This window comes from Ranitomeya variabilis, chromosome 3, assembly GCF_051348905.1.
Source record: "Ranitomeya variabilis isolate aRanVar5 chromosome 3, aRanVar5.hap1, whole genome shotgun sequence".
NCBI classification, from domain to species: Eukaryota; Metazoa; Chordata; class Amphibia; order Anura; family Dendrobatidae; genus Ranitomeya; species Ranitomeya variabilis.
The window spans coordinates 475,098,020-475,121,977 of record NC_135234.1 but is presented as its reverse complement, the minus strand read 5'-3'; the positions used below and the strand labels follow the sequence as shown (position 1 = coordinate 475,121,977).

The 23,958-nt window shown below is 40.9% G+C and overlaps 1 protein-coding gene across 5 annotated transcripts in view; it reads left to right on the top strand.

Annotated features, from left to right (window-relative positions):
• The window catches only part of DMD (dystrophin), a 3,762,639-nt gene that overhangs the window by 1,512,491 nt on the left and 2,226,190 nt on the right, over positions 1-23,958 (top strand). For 3 of the 5 annotated variants that reach the window (XM_077296691.1, XM_077296689.1, XM_077296690.1), the window contains exons 27-30: positions 1,554-1,736; positions 4,036-4,170; positions 6,216-6,365; positions 13,738-13,899. In XM_077296691.1, the coding sequence (XP_077152806.1) occupies positions 1,554-1,736; positions 4,036-4,170; positions 6,216-6,365; positions 13,738-13,899 (630 nt within the window). Of the gene's footprint in view, positions 1-1,553; positions 1,737-4,035; positions 4,171-6,128; positions 6,366-13,533; positions 13,658-13,737; positions 13,900-23,958 lie in introns of those variants that run through there. The other 2 variants (XM_077296692.1, XM_077296693.1) reach the window with 2 other exon arrangements.

The window sequence follows — 23,958 nt, the reverse complement described above, 5'->3', positions numbered from 1 at the left end:
CTATGCTATGAAGATATGAGATGTGCAGCATCTGAGACAATGGATACTGGAAGCCTGTGCTAGCATTTCTTCTGTGGTGTTGCTATCAGTGTGTCAAGAGTGGGAGGAGAGGGATGCATTGATAATCCAACACAATGGGCAGCACTTTGAATACATTTTATAAGTGGTCATAAACTTGTAAATAAATCATGAAAGAATATAGATGTGTTAAAGCCAAGCAGACCATTGTTTTTCTTGTGAAATTCTCAATAAGTTTGATGTGTCACATGACCCTCTTCCCATTGGAACAAATAAAATTGGATCCAAAATGGCTGACTTCAAAAGGGCCGCCATGGTCACCACCCATCTTAAAAAGTTTTCCAATATACTAATGTGCCACTAACAGGAAGTTGATATCACCAACCATTCCCATTTTATTTAGGTGTATCCATATAAATGTCCCACCCTGTAATGTCTAATATACTTTAAGTAAATTGTCTCCTATTGTTTCCTCCTGTGCTATCTAATTGGTTTATTGTTTTGCCTACTTCCTGTCTGATGAAGCTTTGTTTTAGAGCCCCTAGTCCATGCTGGAAAATTCAAACTAGTTGTCACCAGCGGGCAGAGGCTCTGTCCCCACCCTGAAATGAAACATTATGAGTGATGTTCATTTCAGGGGCTGGACTAGTCCATAGTCTACAGAACATGCGCTGGTTGTCAGTTATAACACATGCTGAGCAGGAACTTGTCACTGTGCAATAAATATTTTTGTCTCTGCACAGTGACAGGTCACTCCCTCACCAGATCTGATCAGAAGTGGTGAGCCGGCAAGAGAGTGAATTGTCTGTGTGCATTGTAAACAGAACAGAGGCCAGCCCCATCTCTGCCAGCATGCACTGAGGGCTCTCAAACAAAGCATCATCAAACAGGAAGTAGGTGAAAAACAGAATAAAACAATTTCATAGTGAGGGAGCAATAAGGACTTTTTCATCAAAGTATATTAAAAAAGAGATAAGATTAAGACATGATACAGACAGACATTTAGGATGTAAATTAATGTTAGTTTGGGACCGTCTTTTTGAGAATATTTATTTTTACCTTTTTAGTGACTTTTCAGCTCTACTACAATGTCATAAAATTTGCAAAAACTCTGGACATACTAAAATCCCTCCAGGCATGAAGAGGGGATGTAATAAACAAGTTAAACAAACATTTTGCAACAAACCAAAAAATTGGGGAAAATGCAGTGATGAATTCAGCCCACAATCTTTACCAGCAGTGTCATTTTGTATATATCATATAACCAGGTCTTAATATACCATCCATTTTTAAGTTCTAGCACATGTGATTTAGAAGGGTAATGGAAAGGAAAACTTTGAGGTGTGACATTGGATATAGTTGTCCCTAACTGTAATGATCATAAGCTACATGTTATTGGGAGCAGCACTGATGTTCCAAAAACTATTCTGTCTTTCTACTGATTTGTGGAGTGATTATTGCCTGCTCAATTAACTTTGCTTTCTGTCTAAAAAAAAAAAATAAATCTTCTAAAAATAACCTTTTGCTGTTTGCAGAGGGCAAAAGAAGATGCTTCACAGAAACAAGAGAAAGTGAAACTTTTGACAGAGTCTGTGAACAACTTTATTGCAACAGCGCCATCTGCTGCCCATGAGCCAATAAAGAAAGAACTGGACGCTTTAGTCACCAACTATGAAAGACTGTGCAGCAGGTTAAATGGAAAGTGTGAAACGCTACAGGTTAGATAATCTGATCTAGGATTCATGGCAATGTCATAAAGATCTTATCTGCTAATCTTTCAGATCGTTAAAAGTTTTTAGTCTCTGAATGTACTACTGCCACATAGTTAATAAAAGTGAAATTAATGAACATTCCGATCTCATATTGGCAGAGTGTGGTTGGATATCTGAAGCATCCAACCCAGTACCTTAGAAAATTGTATTATGAAGTTATTAGTAAATCAGTACGATACTACAAATATACAAGTTGCCTTGTCTTTTTTTGTTGTTCCTGATTTCACATCTTGTGACCTTACATGATTGGAATGTATCTGCATATAATTCAGGAAATTTCCTATACATATTGTACTGTAAAGCAGTAAGAAAACTACAGGTGTGGTGCAATGGTGGAAAACAAGCATTTCTGTCAATGTTTTTTCAGTTTTGTTTTTCCTTTATTTAATGTGCGATAAGAATGACAGGGCAGTGTTAATTTCCTGAATCAGTCTGATTACTGAGACATAAAAGCGTGCACTGTTTGGTATTACTATAGTGTTCTAAAAAAAATTCTGCACTTTGTGAAAAAAAAAAATAGGTTTATGTTGCCAATTTCCCAGACCTATGGCTGTTTATTTTTCCATAGATGGAATGTTAGAAGTTCTTGATTTATTTATTTATTTTTGCTTGTTTAGCAAGCTGCAGCTTTTAGTGGTACTAATTTGGGTCATGTACATCATTTTTATCACTTTTTGCTGCATTCTTTAGTTTATGTGTGGTGACCAAAAAAATCAGCTATTTTAGTATTTTGATTTATTTTATTTACAACATTTGACATGCAGATTAAATAATTTTAGATTGCATTTTTTACCGATGCGTCAATACCAAATATGTTTTTTTTAAGGTTTTAATGTATTTTTAAGGCAGGAAAGTGGAGTGATTCAAATTTTTGTTTTTTTATTTTTTTATATCTTACCTTACTGTATTTTGTCCCCCCTGAACCAGTAATTGTGTTCCCTAAATACCTTACCTATATCTTAATATATTGCAATTATCATATTATACAGCACTGTGTACTTGCAATTGCTCACTTTGCCCTTCTACCCAGCTAATTCTTCTCTTTTCTTCTCAATGTAGAAACAGGAAGTCTATTTTCCCTGCCAAAATCATTCTCTTCAACTGCTTCTCTCCTCCCCCCTGCCTGTCACTTTTGCAATGATTATTTAAATCTAGAGAAAACTGAACCCTTGTTTCTACATAGAGCATAGAAAGATTCAGCGTGTCAGGTTTTAATCAAGTTATGTCATAGACCTAATGAAAAAGTGAAGAATTATCTGAGTAGAAGGGCAAAATGAGCAATTTTAAGCACATAGTGCTATATCATATGATGATTGCAATATACTAATGGGACAAAAACTTTGATGGGAGAGCTTCTTTAAGAAGTTTAATAACAGCAGACAGAGCAGACCCTTAACACTGCCATTATTGATGGATGCTGGCTGTATAACACAGCTGGCACCCACCAAGTGTAAAGGTGGCTCAGCTCCAGAACCACTCCATACAACTGCAACCTAAATATTATTTCCTAATATGTCCTATGTTGGAAGGGGTTAATTTGTTGGCTTTAATAGATTCTAGATAAGCTAAAGAAACTGCCATACTGTACAAACAAGAAATGCTTCTACACAGTGCAAAAACATTTACATCCATATATTGCCATTCATAGAACCAAGCAACATCAAGATACTGTTTTGATATATCTTACAAATCATAAAACTAAAATTCTTATTGCTTGTAATTAGAGATGAGCGAATATGTTCGGGTCCCTCCTTATTTGGCAAGCTATAGCGCTTACCGAATAAGCTGCAGAGGGAACCCGGATACATGGAGCACGCCTGCTGATTAGCTGTCTGGCGCCGCAGCTGCATTTGTCGCTGCTGTGTGACAGTCAGAACACATGCATGAAGAACCTATTTGTTGGGCTCTCCAGGCATGTGTTGTGACAGTGGAACAGCCGCGACTGAGCAAAGACTGAGATCCGTAGAGGTTTGACCCTAGAACTCCCATTTATGTATATGATTATCTCAAAGAATGGTCCCTTCAGAAAACAGGGTTAATAAACATATACAGGACATGAAGGAATCAAAAAGTTGTCAGTGAAAATTCTGGTTGGTTCAAAAGTTATTTAAAAAAAGTGGTCTTTTGGAAAGGTCTCGGTACTTTATGTCATGTTTTGCAACAGTCCTTATATGAATATTGCTCAGATCAATTTGAATATACTGAATAGTGTCAACAATATATTGTTCTTGATCATTTATTACAGGAGGTATGGAAATGTTGGCTAGAACTACTGTCTTATCTGGAGGCTGAAAATAAGTGGATTGATGAAACTGAAGAAAAGCTAAAAACCACAGAACAACCCAAAGGGTCGCCAGAAGAGATTTCTCAGGCTTTGAAGGTTTGTATTGAAATGCTATTGATTAAAATGTAATGGCAATTTTGTTGTCTAATGAAAATAATTGGCATGTATAATTAGGTAATAACATCAACCATGTCAATTATTTATTGCAAGCTGAAATTGGGTTTCTGCTTGAAATCTCCTGTTGAAGAGAAATAATTAATTCTTTCGATGCTACTTGGAAAGGTGTTACGTTAAAATAATGACATATACAGAATTGAAAATCATCACTTTGCCAGGCTTTCCATTCCTAACTCATACTTCAATGCCAGTTAAAGAAGCACTCCTATTATTTTTTTTATTTCCTAGCCCTGTGTAAATGTTACCGTTGTGAAGTTTCAGTGTCTTAAACTCTCCGATCACTGTCTTCCCCGATTACCACTATGTCTATGCTCCTCTTCTGAGTCACATGACAGCATTTCAGACTCTTTTACAATATAAGCCTATGGAGTTTTTGTTCTGATGCTCCATAGTCTTACATTGTAAACACCTACTTCTGAGTCACAAAGTGTGCAATGTGATCTCAAAAGTCTAAATGGTCGCCATTTGACTCGGAAGAGGAGTGGAATGGCACTGTGTGAGTATATTAACACATAGATACTTCTCTACATGAACATATACAGAGATTTGGAGAGTCAAAAAATAAAGGGAGTGCTTCTTTATCACCATAATAATATGGATATATAGCAATGAATTGACCATATAAATAGCTGTTTCTTAACCTCCCTTAGTCCAACATTGCCTTTTTTGATACACACTTTATTGATTGACTGCAGTGATCATATCAACTGCTCATTCTAAGCTGTGCACTTTTAAAATGATAGATTTAAAAAAGCACACTGTACAGATAGGTAGTTGTGTAGTAGGCCTCTTTGACCCTAACTGCTACAGCCAATCACCGGCCTTAGTGGCTCTACTGATGTAGCTGGCATGAGCTATGAGCCATGAAATTGGCCGCAACAGTTACTGGTACTATAAACACACCATCACCACTGCAGCCAAACAACAAAGATGAGAGCATCAGCGTAGAGTCCGCTCTGCACAGAGAAGCGTAAGAGCCCCATTTGCTATGTTAGCACTCTGCAACCTTGGGATACAATAACACTTTAAACACACTTTAATGTTATATTGATAAAATAGTTTCAATATGCACTTTTACATTCCCATTAAAATTTACATAAAAATAATCCAGGCCTTGTGCTTACTATGAAACCTTGTGACCTAGCTACCAAAGGGTACAGTTTGAATCTTGTAAATCCATACATCTTGATCCTAGTTAGCATAAACCCTTTCACCAAGTAATTCCATTTAAAATGATTTACCAAGTTGTATACTAGGAGCATACAATAGTTTAGTGGAAAAATATGATGCCAGTCACCAAACAATACAGTTGAAACCTAATCTTTATTTGGAATACTGATAATTTGTCTTTGATAACTTTGAAGAAATATTGATCATGTACTTTTGAGCTTTTTGTATGTATTTAACTTCCACAAAGATTCTGGTTCTGGAAAAAACTGCTTGCCCTGTATTAAAGAAGTTGATCTGGACTTGAGATTGGTTGGCGTTAAACACTTTACTCTCCCACCAATAAGCTGATAACTGCTTTGGCAGTGGCCAGATGCAACACCAGAACACCATAGCGCCATAACTCGGTGTCTGCTGCCAAGTACTGCAATTTTCCTTCCACTAACTGAATATTGGGTAAAGCTCTGGCATTCCACTCCATACATTGCTTACATTTGCCTCCTGCTGGAGAGAATATCAGCTGATCACGGGGGTGTCTGATGCCCATTGATCTCATATTGATGACCTGTCACAGATATAGGTCATCAATATGTACGGTAAGTCATGGACGATCCCTTTCTGCATTTCAGTATTACTTTTTGTGATCTAATCTATGTTATACAAATGAATATTATTAAAATTTGTGCTAAGAAGCCATTATTATTTTTGGAAATTGTAGTTTGAAATTACTGGTATGTGATGACATATGATAGTTTTTTTTGGTTTTTTTTTCACTTGTACATTTTTTTTATGTCTAGTCCATAGAAAAAATCATGAAACATCCAGAAGACAATCGGAATCAAATTAAAGAACTTGCTCAGACATTGACCGATGGAGGCGTGATGGATGAACTGATCAATGAAAAACTGGACAAGTTCAATACTCGTTGGGAAGAAATACAACAGGAGGTAATCTATGAATGTTATTCAATGCCACAAATAGCTGCTAATTATCCCCAAATTATGGACAGACAGATACATTTTTCAAAATGTTTCTTTTTTCAGTTTTATTTCACAGGGAAAATTACTGTGAACAATGAATGCACAGATGCTTTATACAATGCAAAATAGATATTACGTATGTTTAATTGTGAATTAATTGCATCATCAGCAATAAGTTTGATATGATAATTAATTACTCATTCACTGTAGAGTTAATGGTTCATGATTGTGAAACGCTATTTGACAAAAGCAGTATAAAATATTAAGCAGAATAGTTGAAATCTCCTCTGGGACCCTAAGTAGCAAGTAAATGCTGCTGACTTTTTTGACAGCTGTTTAAATGTAATATGCAGTAGTGGAATTCTGTGTATAATCTCCTCTTTCAAATCCAACATGACTGGCCATTTTTTTCCCTAACCTCTGTCCGCTGGGGGTACATGTGAGACCCTTACACACATGAGATTGTCAAACAATCCTGTTGATTTTAGTAAATTCAGGTAACTGTATGACCAGTGCAGATGATGGTATAACAATGAGAAGTTAACTTACTTCTAAGCTGGGATATGATTACTTAAATTTGCATAAGAACATTGGCACAAAACCTGCAACTGGGGTTTACATGTAGGTTGTGATGCAAATTTATGCAACTCCAACCATCTAGTTCAACAGGAGCTTATATGTGTCTAGTTCGTGCCTGCATGTAGTTTCTATGTCAGATAGGAGTGGAAATAGTGCTGAAGAAGGGATGGCTAAATAGGACCAATGGTACAATGTGAATTGTATGGACATCTCTGGAACCCTCATATATTTACAAAATAGGCATCTTTTGATCCCTGTGTGGGTGGGGTTAGCTTTCTCAACTCTGTTTCATGTTAAATCTAAAAACTCTGATTGTCTCACAAGTACCAGACCCAGTAAATTAGTGATACACCTTTGGTTTCAGGGACTTTTTTCTTACATTATGCTGCTTTCAGATGAGGAAGCAAAACCTCCCTTTAAGTTTTAGTACAAACAGTAGGATTGGCTCATTTTTACTGTGTATCCCTGGACAATAAAAGGTTGTACACACTTTCTCTAGACAGATTTTAATGATATCCTATTCAAATTACCAAATCCACTAATATCCTAACTTATTCACATGTGAGAGCCATAATCCAAGCTAGCTATCATCTATATATATATAATTGTCTAAGGTCCACTTCCCTCTGTTTGTTTGTCATGGAAATCCCGCATCGCTAATTGGTCGCAGCTGGCTGGGGTCGACCAATCAGCGACAGGCACAGTCCGGCCGCAAATTGGCCCCTCCCTACTCCCCTCCAGTCAGTGCCCCCTCCATACTTCACTCCAGTCAGCACCAAAATAGCATTTTAGCGTTCCATTAAACGAACTGCGTTACACCGTGGCATAACGCGGTGTAACGCAGTCTGTTAACGCTGCCATTAACCCTGCAAGTGTGACCAACTTTTTACTATTGATGCTGCCTATGCAGCATCAATAGTAAAAACATATAATGTTAAAAATAATAATAATAAAATCATTATATTCTCACCTTCCAGCATCCACGGCAGCCTTTCCCGCTCCTCGCGACACTCCGGTTCCAAGAATGCATTGCGGCAATGACCCCAGATGATGTAGGGGTCTCACGAGACAGCTACATCATTACCGGTTATTCTGGCAAGGCATTTCTGGGAACAGAGCGTCGCGAGGAGAATCGCTAAAGGTCTGGGCTGGATCCGGGGAATGCTGGAAGGTGAGTATATAACTATTTTTTATTTTAATTCTTTTTTTAACAGGGATATGGTGCCCACATTGCTATATACTATGTGGGCTTTGTTGTATACTACGTGGGCTGTGTTATATACAGCCTGGGCTGTGTTATATACTGTGTGGGCTGTGTTATATACTGCGTGGGCTGTGTTATATATTGCATGGGCTGTGTTATATACTACATTGATGTGCTATATACTACGTGGGCTGTGCTATATACTACGTGGGCTGTGTTAAATACTGCATGGGCTGTGTTATATACTGCATGGCTGTGTTATATACTATGTAGGCTGTGTAATATACTGCGTGGGCTGTGCTATATACTACGTGGGCTGTGCTATATACTACGTGGGCTGTGTAATATACTGTTTGGGCTGTATTATATACTGTGTGGGCTGTGCTATATACTACGTGGCTGTGCAATATACTACATGGCTCTGCAATATACTACGTTGCTGTGCTATATACTAAGTGGCTGTGAAATATACTACGTGGCTGTGCTATATACTACATGGCTGTGCAATATACTACGTGGCTGTGCAATATGCTATGTGGCTGTGCTATATGCTATGTGGCTGTGCTATATACTATGTGGCTGTGCTATATACTACTGTATGTGGCTGTGTTATATACTACATAGCTGTGCTATATACTACGTGGCTGTGCTATATACTACATGGCTATGCTATATACTACGTGGGCTGTATTGTATGCTACTTGGGCTGTGAGACTATTTCACCCTGGGCCTTCAAAAACCTGGAGCTGGCCCTGGCTTCACTGATTGGTCGTGCCCGGCCACGACCAATCAGCGACAGACGCAGTCCGGCCGTGACTTGGCGCGGGATTTGAACCACGCTTCGCTAATTGGTCACGCCTGGCCTGCCGAATCCTGTGTATTCATTGCATTATTCAAAAATCTTCATAAATAAACTACATACATATTGTAGAATACTCGATGCGTTAGAATCGGGCCACCATCTAGTCTAGATATAATTGTATTTGATAATCTGTATTCACACAAGGTCTCCTTACCAACATAGCACCTGATAGAAATCAGATTAGTAGTTTTACTCCTAATACTTTCTAAATATGTTCGTAATATAATATGTTATGGCTAGACAGATTTGAGGACATGTGGTACAGAAGAGGACAGGAGAAATGCTGAAAATCGGGGAAGGCTACAATCAGTAAATATTTTAATACACTTACAGTGAGGAAAAAAAAGTATTTAGTCAGCCACCGATTGTGCAAGTTCTCTCAATTAAAAAGATGAGCGAGGCCTTCAATTGACATCATAGGTAGACCACAACTATGAGAGTCAAAATGAGAAAACACATCCAGAAAATCACCTTGATTCGGCAAGATTTATTTAGCAAATTATGATGGAAAATAAGTATTTGGTCACGTAAAAACATGCAAGATTTCTGGCTCTCACAGACCTATAACTTCTTCTTTAAGAGGCTGCTCTGTCCTCCACTCATTGCCTGTAGTAATGGCACCTGTTTGAATTTGTTATCAGTATAAAATACACCTGTCGAAAACCTCAAACAGTCACATTCCAAACTTCACTATGGTGAAGACCAAAGAGCTGTCAAAGGACACCAGAAACAAAACTGTAGCCCTGTACCAGGCTGGGAAGACTGAATCTGCAACAGGCAAGCATCTTGGTGTGATGAAATCAACTGTGGGAGCAATAAAAAGAAAATAGAAAACATACAAGACTACTGATAATCTCCCTCAGTCTGGGGCTACTCACCAGATCTCACTCCGTGGAGTCAAAATTATCACAAGAACGGTAAGCAAAAATCCTAGAACCACACGGGGGGACTAGTGAATGACCTGCATAGAGCTGGGACCACCGTAACAAAGGCTACCATCAGTAACACTATCAGAGACTCAGATATTGCAGTGCCATACGTGCCCCCCTGCTTAATCCAGTACATGTCTGGGCACATCTGAAGTTTGCAAGAGACCATTTGGATTATCCAGAAGAGTATTGGGAGAATGTCATATGTTCTAATGAAACGAAAGTTGAACTGTTTGGTAGAAACTAAACTCGTCGTGTTTGGAGGAGACAGAATGCTGAGCTGCATCCAAAGAACACCATACCTACTGTGAAGCATGGGGGTGGCAACATCATGCATTGGGGCTGTTTTTCTGCAAAGGGACCAGGACGACTGATTCATGTACATGAAAGAGTGAATGGGACCATTTGTCATGAGATTTTGAGTGCAAATCTCCATCCATCAGCAAGGGCATTGAAGATGAAACGTGGATAGGTCTTTCAGCATAATGATGATTCCAAGCACACCTCCATGGCAACAAAGGAGTGGCTTCATAACAAGCATATTAAGGTCCTGGAGTGGCCTAGCCAGTCTCCAGATCACAACCCCATAGAAAACCTTTGGAGAGAGTTGAAAGTCTGTGTTGCCCAGTGACAGGCCCAAAACATCACTGCTCCAGAGGATATCTGCATGGAGGAATGGGTCAAAATACCACCAACAGTGTGTGCCAACCTTGTGAAGACTTACTGAAAACATTTTACCTCTGTCATTGCCAACAAAGGATATATAACAAAATATTGAGATGAACTTTTGTTAATGAGCAAATACTTACTTTCCACCATAATTTGCAAAATAAATCTTGCAAAATCAGACAAGGCGGTTTTCTGGATTTGTTTTTGCATTTTGACTCTCATAGTTGTAGTCTACCTATGATGTCAATTACAGGACTCTCTCATATTTTTAAGTGACAGAACTTGCACAATTGGTGGCTGACTAAATACTTTTTTCCCCACTGTATATAATATCACATACATGTTCAGAAAGGATTAGAGCAAAAAATTGCAGGAAGAGCTACTTTCACCACTTATTTACATCCACCATTTATGTATGCCACAAGTTAGTAGCAAGTATATGGATCTGACCCATAGGATGAACTCACCACATACAGGAAATGACAATTTGCTACAGCCAGAACGTGTCCCTAAGATCCGTGGGTGGTGTGTAGTTCCGAACCAATTGTTAAACCTGTTAACTGCTGCTGTCAAAGTCTGACAGCGGTATTAACAGCATGCCGTCATGGGGTGCATCATTCATTCTGCACCCATCAACAAAACATAAAATGATCACAGGGCTCTAATGGGTTGCTACAGAAGACTTCTGCATTTGTTATTATGGAGAGCTTTTGAAACCCTGCCAATGTTCAAGCTCCAATGAGATAGTGATTTATATTATATGCAGCAATACTGCATTGGCGACCATGGCAAACGCAATCATGAAGTTGCGGAGACTAATTGGCACAGAAACAGACATCCCACCAGTATCATGCCACTTAAATTCTGCGGTCTGAAATTGACAATGGAATTGAGAGGTTAAACAGCAGCAGTCGAAACTGGCTACTAATTGCTATAGTTAGAGGCAGATGTCAGCTGTATAAGAAAGCTGGCATCTGCACTGTGGTCAGCTTCTGTCCCTGCTCCTTACATTCACTTTCATAAGAGTTATGTGATAATCATAAAAATAACTAAAAAGTAGCACTCATCTTATAAATATCTTGCCACTCTTGAGCTGAGTTCCCCTTTGTAGCCTCTGGTCTATGTTCCTTCATCTCCAATAATGTAGGTAATTGGCTCGAGCACATGCTTTGCCATCACTGGTGCCCGCTAATCAGGCACAATGGAGTGGCATTTAGAAAAAATTGACATGTCAACATCAGGTAATGTGAATAACCCTTTTCCGACATTGGGCGTAATAGTACGCCCACTTTGGAATCCCTCTGTTTGACGTGGGCTCCGGCACTGAGCCCACATCTTTTCCAGCACATGTCAACTGTTTTGAACAGCTGACAGCTGAATCACGATCCACCCGTGGCTGTTAACCTGTTTAATTGCCGCTGTCAATCCCTGACAGCGGCATTTTACTCGCGCTTCTGGTAATGACACCAAAAATCCCACTCATCGGTGACCCCGTCATGTGTTCATGGGTCACCAATAGGTTGGCATGACAACCAGATGTCTCAGCAGACATCTATGGTTGTCATAGCTGGATTGCTATGAGCACCGACTCATAGCAAGTGAGCATTTCTGCTACATACAGGCGATCTGATCATCGCCTTTATGTAGCAGAGCCAATCAGACAACTGCAGCTTCTAGTCTCCCATGGAGACTATTGAAACATGCAAAAAGTAAAAAAAGTTTTTAAAAAACTAAAAAATATAAAAGTTCAAATCACCCCTCTTTCACCCCATTCAAAATAAAACAAAAAAAATACACATATTCGGTATCATTGCATTCATAATCGCCCGATCTATCAACAAAAAAAAGGATTAACCCGACGGTAAATGGTGTAACGAGAAAAAAATCAAAAACTCCAGAATTATGTTTTTTTTGGTCGTTGCTGCATTGCAAAAAAATGCAATAATGGGTGATGAAAAGATGGTATCTAAACCAAAATGGATTCAATACAAATGTCAGCTTAGCGCACAAAAATAAGCCCTCACCCTGCCCCCATTCATGAAAAATGGTCCGCCTTTTTTTTTACCAAAGTTTGGATTTTTTTTCACCATTTAAATAAAAAAGAACCTAGACATGTTTGGTGTCCGTGAACTCGTAAGGACTTGGAGAATCATAATGGCTGGTCAATTTTAGCATTTAGTGAACTAGATTAAAATAAAAGCAACTATGGAATTGCACTTTTTTTGCAATTTCACCGCACTTGGAATTTTTAAAATTTTTTCTATCACAAGATATGTTAAAACCAATGGTGTCGTTCAAAAGTACAACTTGTCCCAATAAACATTCACATTGCCAATTAGGCAGAAAAATAAACAGTTACGGCTGTGGGAAGAAGGGGAGCAAAAAACGAAAATGCAAAAATGAAAATACCTCTGGTCATAATGGGGTTAAAGTTATGTTATTTTTATATGATTTTGAACTTTTTTTTCTTGTAATTCTCTTTTTTTTTATTGCATGTCAGATAGAAATGAAAGCAATACAGATATGAGAAGACATGCAAAGAAAGAGATACAAATATTATAACACCATAGTATGTAGGAACCCGAATGTTAAATTGTTAAGTAAAGCTATTACAGCAATTCTAAGTTTTCTCTAATCTTTTTAGCTATTGTTTTAATGGCATCTGTCATCTCTAGTATCTTCATTTTGTTTCTTTGCTCCAGTTAGTCATTTCACTAGCTTACTCTGGCTCGGAGTGACCGTGACCCTATTCTCAGTACATGAAATCTCTTGAACTACATAATGAGATCAGGAAGAAGTGGGATAGGCCTCAGAGCGGAAGATTACAGCATTCAGAAGAGGTTCCTTTTAACAATTTTAGCAGTGCTTTACAGTAATGCTGCAATAAGGCTTCAGTCAGTGCCTACATTACAACTTGCTATATCTCTGGTTAAATAAGTATTTCTGCTATTATAAGAATATATCTAAGACAGACTGAATGAGTGGCAAAAGTCAGCGTAGTTCATCTTATAAAAAGGTGTTTGCCTAAATTACGTATGTTTTCCTGCAAATGAACTTGATGAATGAGAAAATAACATTTTTCTTTTATCATTACAGGCTGTAAGGAGACAAAAGGTTCTTGAACAAAGTATTCAGTCTGCCCAGGAGATTGACAAAGCCATTCGCTTAATTCAAGAGTCTCTTGGCACCACTGACAGACAGCTGATAGCCTATATTTCGGAGAGAATTGATGCAGCCCAGGTTCCGCAGGAAGCACAGGTAGGCTTCTCTCAACGCAAATGTTTGTAAGCATACGCTGCTTGAAAGGAATACATTTTTACTTTTGTTGCCAGATGATGCTTTATCAGTGATTGCAATAGATTTACACAGTTATGCTCGGTAGCTAAATCAACTCATCCTATATTCTGAATGCACAATTGACATAGGTCATGTCAAGAACAGATCAGAAAATGCAATATTCACTGTTCCAAAACTACTCACCAAGAAGTGTCTATTCGATTTAACTCAGACTTGCAAACAATTTGCTTTGCTACAGTGACTATTGTTCACATACTGTAAAGCTGATTACTGTGAATGGCCCTGTGAGTCATCCCTTGGTTACTTAATAAGATTTGACGATGTGTCAGCTGTGTGTGTATGAGATGACCTTGCATCCTTTGTGAAGCAACACTGGGTGAGATACAAAGCACCCTTCAAACTGTTGTGCAGGTAGAACTGCTATTTGTCACCATACTTACAGTGTCTCAGAAAGTATGTACAATTCAAAAGGAAAAAAAAAATCCCTCTCTCTAACTACAATACTGGATGAAAAATCCTAATGCCTAGCTAAATGAACAAACAGTTAAAAGTTTAATGAGCAGAGGAGAGAAAACAGCTGTCAAACAACTGTGGCAGCTGCTTTTCTCCCCCAAGATCAGATATCTAAATATTAACTGTTCTACCAGGATGGTCCATCACACATCAGATAGCTGGCCAGTGCTGATCAACTTGGTGTGCTCTAATGTGGCAGGCCCTTAGGATCCACTTTCATCAAGTGACTGGCAGGACTAAACGACCGCCGATGCTGATCTACAGTGAATTAACAGCCTGTTTACAGAATGAGCACTGAGCAGTCTGTAACAGAGTGTGCAATGTGTATAGGCCAACATTTTTATTTTATTGGCAGCGGGAGTCTTGTTTACACATGACAATGTGCTGCCTAGAACTTTCATCTTTTGTGCAAAAAATGTAAAATGCTCATTCATGTTGTGAATAGTAGCCTGTTTACACAGGATGTAAGATTACTGTGAAGCAAGTGTTCCTGGGAACGTCAGCTCACAATAATCGTGCAGTGTAAATTAACCTTTACTTTGCTCACATCCTTGCATCCTTTCTTGCATGCTTGGGTGGTAGCAGAGTATCTTCGGCGTGCTCGAATACTATGTTTGAGTTGCCACGGCTGCATTTCTCATGTAGATAAAAACATAAAACCTCATATCTTTAAAAATATAGTTAAACAAGTTTGGCATCAATTCCAGTGTATTACCTAGGAGGTGATTTGCTAATTCCTGGGGGTACCACTTCCATTTCACTGATGACAAGAACGGGACACTGACGTCACCCATTGGAATGGACAGTGGCTGAACATGAAGTCTACAGCTTCATTCAAATAAGTCATTCATTCAAAGATAGAGATAGCAATGAATTCAACAACCTCCATTACTTCAATACATTTTAGAAAGAACAACTGTGCAAATGTTTATGTATTTCAACATTCAAATGAGCAACACAGGAGCCCAATTCTCATGACTGGTGGGTGATCCAATGGTGGGTCCTCAGCAATTTATCACTTATTCTGTATACAAACCACTAATGTTAATCGAATGTGACAGGTGTTATCCGAGCATGCTTGGGTGGTAGCAGAGTATCTTCGGCGTGCTCGAATACTATGTTTGAGTTGCCACGGCTGCATTTCTCATGGCTCTTCGACTGCCAAAACACATGCAAGGATTTCCTGTTTGTTTGGCAATCCCTATATGTGTTGCGGCTGTCGAACAGCCATGAGAAATGCAGCTGCAGTGACTCAAACATAGCATTAGAGCATGTTGAAGACACTCTATTAGCGTGCTTGCATAACACCTTATCAGAGCACGTTCGCTCAATACTACAAAACTACAAACCACTTGTAATGAAATCATAGCTTTTCAGCAGTTGTAAGTGAATTTGGCAAACTTATTCACCAAGAATACAGCAACGTTTCAGCTCTCTCCAGGGCTATTTTCAAGCAGTCCTGTATATGGAGAATAAATTATGACTGTGGCTCAACATATTTCATTTTTTTTAAATAAAAATTAACTATAATAGTTAATAAGATAGTTTTAGTGTATAAATTGTAATTTGATTCAGTCTTTTGCATAATAATCTCCAGTAATTGACTAAAAACCATTAACAAACTGTTGATGGAGATTTGTTACATTTGTTTGTTTTTTTCTTTAATGTTTTGTGCTCCTCTACTTTTGTCTATGGGCTTTAGGTATAGCTAGTTCATCACTTCCTTAAAGTGTTTGTCCCATTAAGGCTAAGTATCCACTGTGTCCAGCAATGGTTTTATGGCTTCTGTCCAGGGTTTCCATCTGAATCCATTAACAATGGGACTCAAATGTGTCCCTAATGAAGCCATTTATTACAATGAGACAAATGGAAATCAAATACACTCCATTTATGCTCCTTTGTTTCAGTTTCTGTCCTTTGAGATGGTTATAAGAACGTAGTCGATGTTTTTGTGACCTGAAAAACAGGTGAAGGCCTCAGAAGGAAGCCATCAAATCACTGTTGAATGTAATGTGTACCTAGCATAAGACAAAAATGTATTTAGGGCACATGAACATCATAGAAGAACGTTCACCCTTCTAGCTTTCATTCTTGCAGGGTGGAACCATTCTTACATTACATGAATGACCATTGTACTGAATAGCTGCCATGTAATACTACATTTCTTCTGCAGTGGCTGCTTCAGGGAAATTACTTGCTGGCTGAGGGCTCCTCAGCAAAGTACAAAAATGCTAATCCATTGATATATTTTAGGAGTTTTTGTTTTTTTCTGCCAGAATAATTCCACAAGCCATCATCAGTTTGAAAAAAAAAAAATCCTAATGCAATTTAACAAAAGCTAGCATGCTTTTAATGGTTTCAATATAATAACTGTTCAAAGTAAAACAAAATATAATACAGAAAGTTTACATATGTTAGAAATGACAGATTTTACATTTATATATTATAAGCCAGATAAAACATTATTTGCACAGAAAAAAACGTTGAAAGTCAAATTACACTTGCAGTAATTTGTCAGAAAAAATATTACTAAAATGCGCACTATTCTGTGTAATGCCAGATTACATTTATGGGAATAACAAATCTTAAAAGACATTTTTATATTAGTATCATTACTAATTCATGGCTCATGATGGTTGGCTTTATAGTCCCAAATCAGTGTCTTTTTTTTTTCCTTTTTATTTTAACGATAGTTTACAAGGATAGTAATATGCATTTAACATAAAATATTTTTTTGCAATATATATTATTTTGCAATATATTTCTAAATAGCAAAATAGACTGAAAAGTAAAGCTGTAATATACCATACAAGTAAAATATTTCCATTGTGCTGTGTTACTCTCTGTAAAAATATTGCTGTTTCATAACGATTATTTTGTTCTAGTAATCTGTTTATTGTATTCTATAGAGAGAAAAGGATTAACAATTAGCCCCGTGCTATCACCCACTGCGTAACTATGTATATATATATATATATATATATATATAGATATATATATATATATATACACTGTATATATAGATAGATAGACATACACTGCTCAAAAAAATAAAGGAAACACTAAAATCCCACATCCTAGATATCACTGAATGAAATATTCCAGTTGTAAACCTTTATTCATTACATAGTGGAATGTGTTGAGAACAATAAATCCTAAAAATTAGCAATGTAAATCACAACTACTGTCCCACGGAGGTCTGGAGTTGGAATGATGCTCAAAATTACAGTAGAAAATGAAGTTACAGGCTGATCCAACTTCAGTGGAAATGCCTCAAGACAAGGAAATGATGCTCAGTAGTGTGTATGGCCTCCACGTGCCTGTATGACCTCCCTACAATGCCTGGGCATGCTCCTGATGAGGCGGGGGATGGTCTCCTGAGGGATCTCCTCCCAGACCTGGACTAAAGCATCCGCCTACTCCTGGACAGTCTGTGGTGCAACGTGACGTTGGTGGATGGTGCGAGACATGATGTCCCAGATGTGTTCAATCGGATTCAGGTCTGGGGAACGAGTGGGCCAGTCCATAGCTTCAATGCCTTCATCTTGCAGGAACTACTGACACAATCCAGCCCCATGTGGTCTGGCATTGTCCTGCATTAGGAGGAACCCAGGGCCAACCGCACCAGCATATGGTCTCACAAGGGATCTGAGGATCTCATCTCGGTACCTAATGGCAGTCAGGCTACCTCTGGAGAGCACATGGAGGGCTGTGCGGCCCTCCAAAGAAATGCCACCCCACACCAGTACTGACTTTTGCTAAACTGGTCATGCTGAAGAATGTTGCAGGCAGCAGATCTCTCTCCACTGCGTCTCCAGACTCTGTCACATCTGTCACATGAGCTCAGTGTGAACCTGCTTTCATCTGTGATGAGCACAGGGCACCAGTAGTAAATTTGCCAATCCTGGTGTTCTGTGGCAAATGCAAAGTGTCTTGCACAGTATTGGGCTGGGAGTACAACCCCCATCTGTGGACGTCGGGCACTCAGACCATCCTCATGGAGTCGGTTTCTAATTGTCTGTGCAGACAGATGCACATTTGTGGCCTGCTGGAGATCATTTTGCAGGGCTCTGTCTGTGCTCCTCCTCCTCCTCCTCCTTGCACAAAGGCTGAGGTAGTGGTCCTGGTGCTGGCCTCTTATGGCCCCCTCCACATATTCTGGTGTACTGGCCTGTCACCTGGTAGTGCCTCCAGCCTCTGGACAGTACGCTGACAGACACAGCAAACCTTGCCTCAGCTCGCATTGATGTACCATCCTGGATGAGCTGCACTACCTGAGCCACTTGTTTGGGTTGTAGAGTCCGTCTCATACTACCATGAGTGTGAAAGCACAACCAACATTCAAAAGTGACCAAAACATCAGCCAGAAAGCATTGGTACTGAGACGTGGTCTGTGGTCCCCACCTGCAGAACCACACCTTTATTGAGTGTGTCTTGATAATTGCCAATAATTTTCATCTGCTGTCTATTCCATGTCCACAAGAGCATGTGAAATTGATTGTCAAACAGTGTTGCTTCCAAAGTGGACAGTTTGATTTCACAGAAGTTTGATTTACTTGGAGTTATATTCTGTTGTTTAAGTGTTCCCTTTATATTTTTAGCAATATATATATATATATATATATATATATATATATATATATATATATATATATATATATATATATATATATATATATATATTGTTAGGGCTAGCAGAATGCACCAAGTAATATGGTGATAGATACGAGGTGCGTTCGCAGCTCGGGGTCCACCGTGCAGAGATACCTGCTGCAAGTAGTGGCGGATGGACACTGAGCTCACACGTGGGTTAAACTTCACCCTGTGTGAAATGAAAGCGAGCTCTGTTGCCTCACAGAGTCGTGCTGTACACAAAGACTAAAACCCTAACTAAAAGTTGTGCTTGCTCTGGAAATCTTCTGTGCTAACCGCACACATGAAGGAACCAGGTGCTAAGTCAAGGCTAATTGCCCTCGCTGATGCTAGCTGCCTGCCTGAGTGTACATCCCTAAGGCTAAACAGACTAACACCAATTAATATACAGTGTGGCATAGTATCCACTGGCAACTGCCAAACACAAATTATACCTTTTATAGCTGTAGCAGTTCAGGACCATCCTAGTGGACCAATAGGAGCTGCTATAGGACCTGAGCGTGTGACCCCAGAACTCCAATGAGAGGTCTTCCCTTGGGCATGCTCAGGAGGAAAAAAGCAGGACTTAGTTCCAGGAGCACCTGCTCACCGCCGAACAGTTATGGTTATAATGGCTGGACCTGGAAGGGCAGCAGTAACCAAATGTGCAGTATCTGTCTGAGCCATGTGCTGGGACTGACGTCTCTGAGGAGCAGGCTCCACTGTGGCAGCAGAAGAATGGGAGACCGCAGCGGACATGGCTCGAGATTCCCCCTGTGCAGCGGCAGGAACTTGACGCCTAACATTACCCCCCTGCTTGGGCCTCACTGCGCTCAAAGACCACAATGAGCAGCGGAGCCTGCATGTGCTCCACAGGCTCCCACAGGTTCTATCCTATGGGCCGTGGCCCTTCCAGTCCACCAGATAGTATTTTTTGCCATGTACCACCTTGCACCCCAAGATAGAGTTCACCTCGCACTCATCCGTGGACAAACCCAATGTCCCAGTAGAAGACTCAGAAAATCTGGACATATAGACGGGCTTTAAGAGGGATACATGAAAGGTGATACCTAGGCGAGGAGTAATAGCCAAACGGTAGACCACAGGGTTGACCTGTTCCAGAACCTTTAAAGGGCCTATGTAGCGAGGAGCAAACTTAGTGGACTCAACTCATAGCCTGATGTTACGGGCGGAGAGCCACCCTAAGTGGCCAGGAGCAAAGGTCGGAGTGGGGTGCCGGTGTGCATCGGCAGAAACACTCATTCTCTCCTTGGAGGCCCAGATGGCATTCTGTGTGTGGTGCCAAATGTCACGTGCCTCCACCGCCCAGTCTGTCACCCTAAAATCGGTGGATGACACGGGCATGGGCACAGGGACATGTGGATGCTGGCAGTAATTAAGGAAAAATGGAGTCTGCCCTGTAGAGTCGGCTATGGCGTTGTTCAAAGCAAATTCCGCCCAAGGTAACAAAGATGCCCATTCATCCTGCCTGGCTGAGACAAAATGTCATAAGTATGTGACCAGAGTCTGGTTGGCCCTCTCTACCAACCCATTCGTCTCGGGATAATATGCAGAAGAGAGATTCAGCTCAATGCTGAGTAAACGACAGAGCTCTCTCCAGAACCGAGATGCAAACTGAGGACCCCGCTCACTGACAATTTTGTCAGGCATGCTATGTAGACGTAAAACATGTTTTATGAACAATGCCGCTAAGGCCCGTGCAGAAGGTAACCCTGGTAGCGGAACCAAGTGCACCATTTTATTAAAATGGTCAGTGACTTCCCAGATAATTGTGCAGCTACGATACTTGGGTAAGCCTACCACGAAGTCCATCCCGACCATTTCCCAGGGTCTGTATGCCACCTGCAGGGGATAAAGTAGCCCAGCAGGCCATTGCCGAGGAGACCGATTCTTGGCGCAGGAGACACACGCTCGAATATAGTCCCCCGACGTCACGGGCCATATGCGTCCACCAGGATGTCCTCTTGGTCCCAAAATGTCCACCCACCCTGGACGAGTGAGCCCAAGAGAGAACCTCCGGTCACAAATTAGATGGAACGAAAGTCTTGCCTGGGGGCACAGACTTTAGCGAAACCGGAGCCACAGTTCTCAGGCTCTCCGAAGAGACAATAAGCTGAGGCTCCTCCTCTGATGACACTAAGGAGTGTTGGCACGAGTGTTCTTCTCCCCAGAGAGAAAATGGAGTGTAAAGTGGAACCATGAGAAGAACAGGGACTGTCATGATCTCAATGGCAAGAGATCATAGCATCAGCATATATAGGAACTAGCTCTTGGAAGATGGAAACTGAGCTGACCATGAACTAAACCTAACGCACAACTAGCAGTGGCCGGGTAGCATGCCTACGTTGATTCTAGATGCCCAGCACCAGCCGGAGGACTAAATAAAGCTAGCAGAGGAAAATATTAGTCCTAGCTCACCTCTAGAGAAATACCCCGAAAGGAGACAGAGGCCCCCCACATGTATTGGCGGTGAATCAAGATGAAATAACAAACGTAGTATGAAAATAGGTTTAGCAAATTTGAGGTCCACTTACTACATAGCAGAAGACAGAAAGGACACTTTCATGGTCAGCTAAAAACCCTATCAAAACACCATCCAGAAATTACTTTAAAACTCTGGCATTAACTCATAACACCAGAGTGGCAATTCCTGTTCACAAGAGCTTTCCAGACACAGTAACGAAACTACAGCTGTGAACTGGAACAAAAAAGCAAAAACAAACATGGACAAGAGTCCAACTTATCTAGTAGTTGTCTAGGAGCAGGAACAAGCACAGAGAGGCTTCTGATAACATTGCTGACCGGCAAGCAACTAACAGAGCAGCAAGGTTATATAGCGACTCCCACATCTTGATGGGAACAGGTGAACAGAGAAGATGAAGACACCAGTTCAATTCCACCAGTAGCCACCGGGGGAGCCCAGAATCCAAATTCACAACAGTACCCCCCCCTCAAGGAGGGGGCACCGAACCCTCACCCGAACCACCAGGGCGATCAGGATGGGCCCTATGAAAGGCACGAACCAGATCAGAGGCATGAACATCAGATGCATTCACCCAAGAATTATCCTCCTGGCCGTATCCCTTCCACTTGACCAGATACTGGAGTCTCCGTCTGGAAACACGAGAGTCTAAGATTTTCTCCACAACGTACTCCAACTCACCCTCAACCAACACCGGAGCAGGAGGCTCAACGGAAGGCACAACCGGTACCTCATACCTGCGCAATAATGACCGATGAAAAACGTTATGAATAGAAAAGGATGCAGGGAGGTCCAAACGGAAGGAAACAGGGTTAAGAATCTCCAATATCTTATACGGGCCGATGAACCGAGGCTTAAACTTAGGAGAAGAGACCCTCATAGGGACAAAACGAGAAGACAACCACACCAAGTCCCCAACATGAAGACGAGGACCAACACGACGACGGCGGTTAGCAAAAAGCTGAGTCTTCTCCTGGGACAACCTCAAATTGTCCACCACCTGCCCCCAGATCTGATGCAATCTCTCCACCACAGCATCCACTCCAGGACAATCCGAAGATTCCACATGACCAGAGGAAAATCGAGGATGAAACCCCGAATTACAGAAAAACGGGGACACCAAAGTGGCAGAGCTGGCCCGATTATTGAGAGCGAACTCCGCCAATGGCAAAAAAGCAACCCAATCATCCTGGTCAGCAGACACAAAACACCTCAGATATGTCTCCAGGGTCTGATTAATCCGCTCAGTCTGGCCATTCGTCTGAGGATGGAAAGCGGACGAAAAAGATAAATCTATGCCCATCCTAGCACAGAATGCCCGCCAAAATCTAGACACGAATTGGGTCCCTCTGTCAGAAACGATATTCTCAGGAATACCATGCAAACGAACAACATTTTGAAAAAACAGAGGAACCAACTCGGAAGAAGAAGGCAACTTGGGCAGAGGAACCAAATGGACCATCTTAGAGAAACGGTCACACACCACCCAGATGACAGACATCTTCTGAGAAACAGGCAGATCTGAAATAAAATCCATCGAGATGTGCGTCCAAGGCCTCTTAGGAATAGGCAAGGGCAACAACAATCCACTAGCCCGAGAACAACAAGGCTTGGCCCGAGCACAAACGTCACAAGACTGCACAAAGCCTCGCACATCTCGTGACAGGGAAGGCCACCAGAAGGACCTTGCCACCAAATCCCTGGTACCAAAAATGCCAGGATGACCTGCCAACGCAGAAGAATGAACCTCAGAGATGACTCTACTGGTCCAATCATCAGGAACAAACAGTTTATCAGGTGGGCAACGATCAGGTCTATCCGCCTGAAACTCCTGCAAGGCCCGCCGCAGGTCTGGAGAAACGGCTGACAATACCACTCCATCCTTAAGGATACCTGTGGGCTCAGAGTTACCAGGCGAGTCAGGCTCAAAACTCCTAGAAAGGGCATCCGCCTTAACATTCTTAGAACCCGGTAGGTATGACACCACAAAATTAAACCGAGAGAAAAATAATGACCAGCGCGCCTGTCTAGGATTCAGGCGCCTGGCAGTCTCAAGATAAACCAAATTTTTGTGGTCAGTCAATACCACCACCTGATGTCTGGCCCCCTTAAGCCAATGGCGCCACTCCTCAAAAGCCCACTTCATGGCCAAAAGCTCCCGATTCCCAACATCATAATTCCGCTCAGCGGGCGAAAATTTACGGGAAAAGAAGGCACAAGGCCTCATCACGGAGCAGTCAGAACTTTTCTGCGACAACACTGCCCCAGCTCCGATCTCAGAAGCGTCGACCTCAACCTGAAAAGGTAGAGCAACATCAGGCTGACGCAACACAGGGGCAGAGGAAAAACGGCGCTTAAGCTCCCGAAAGGCC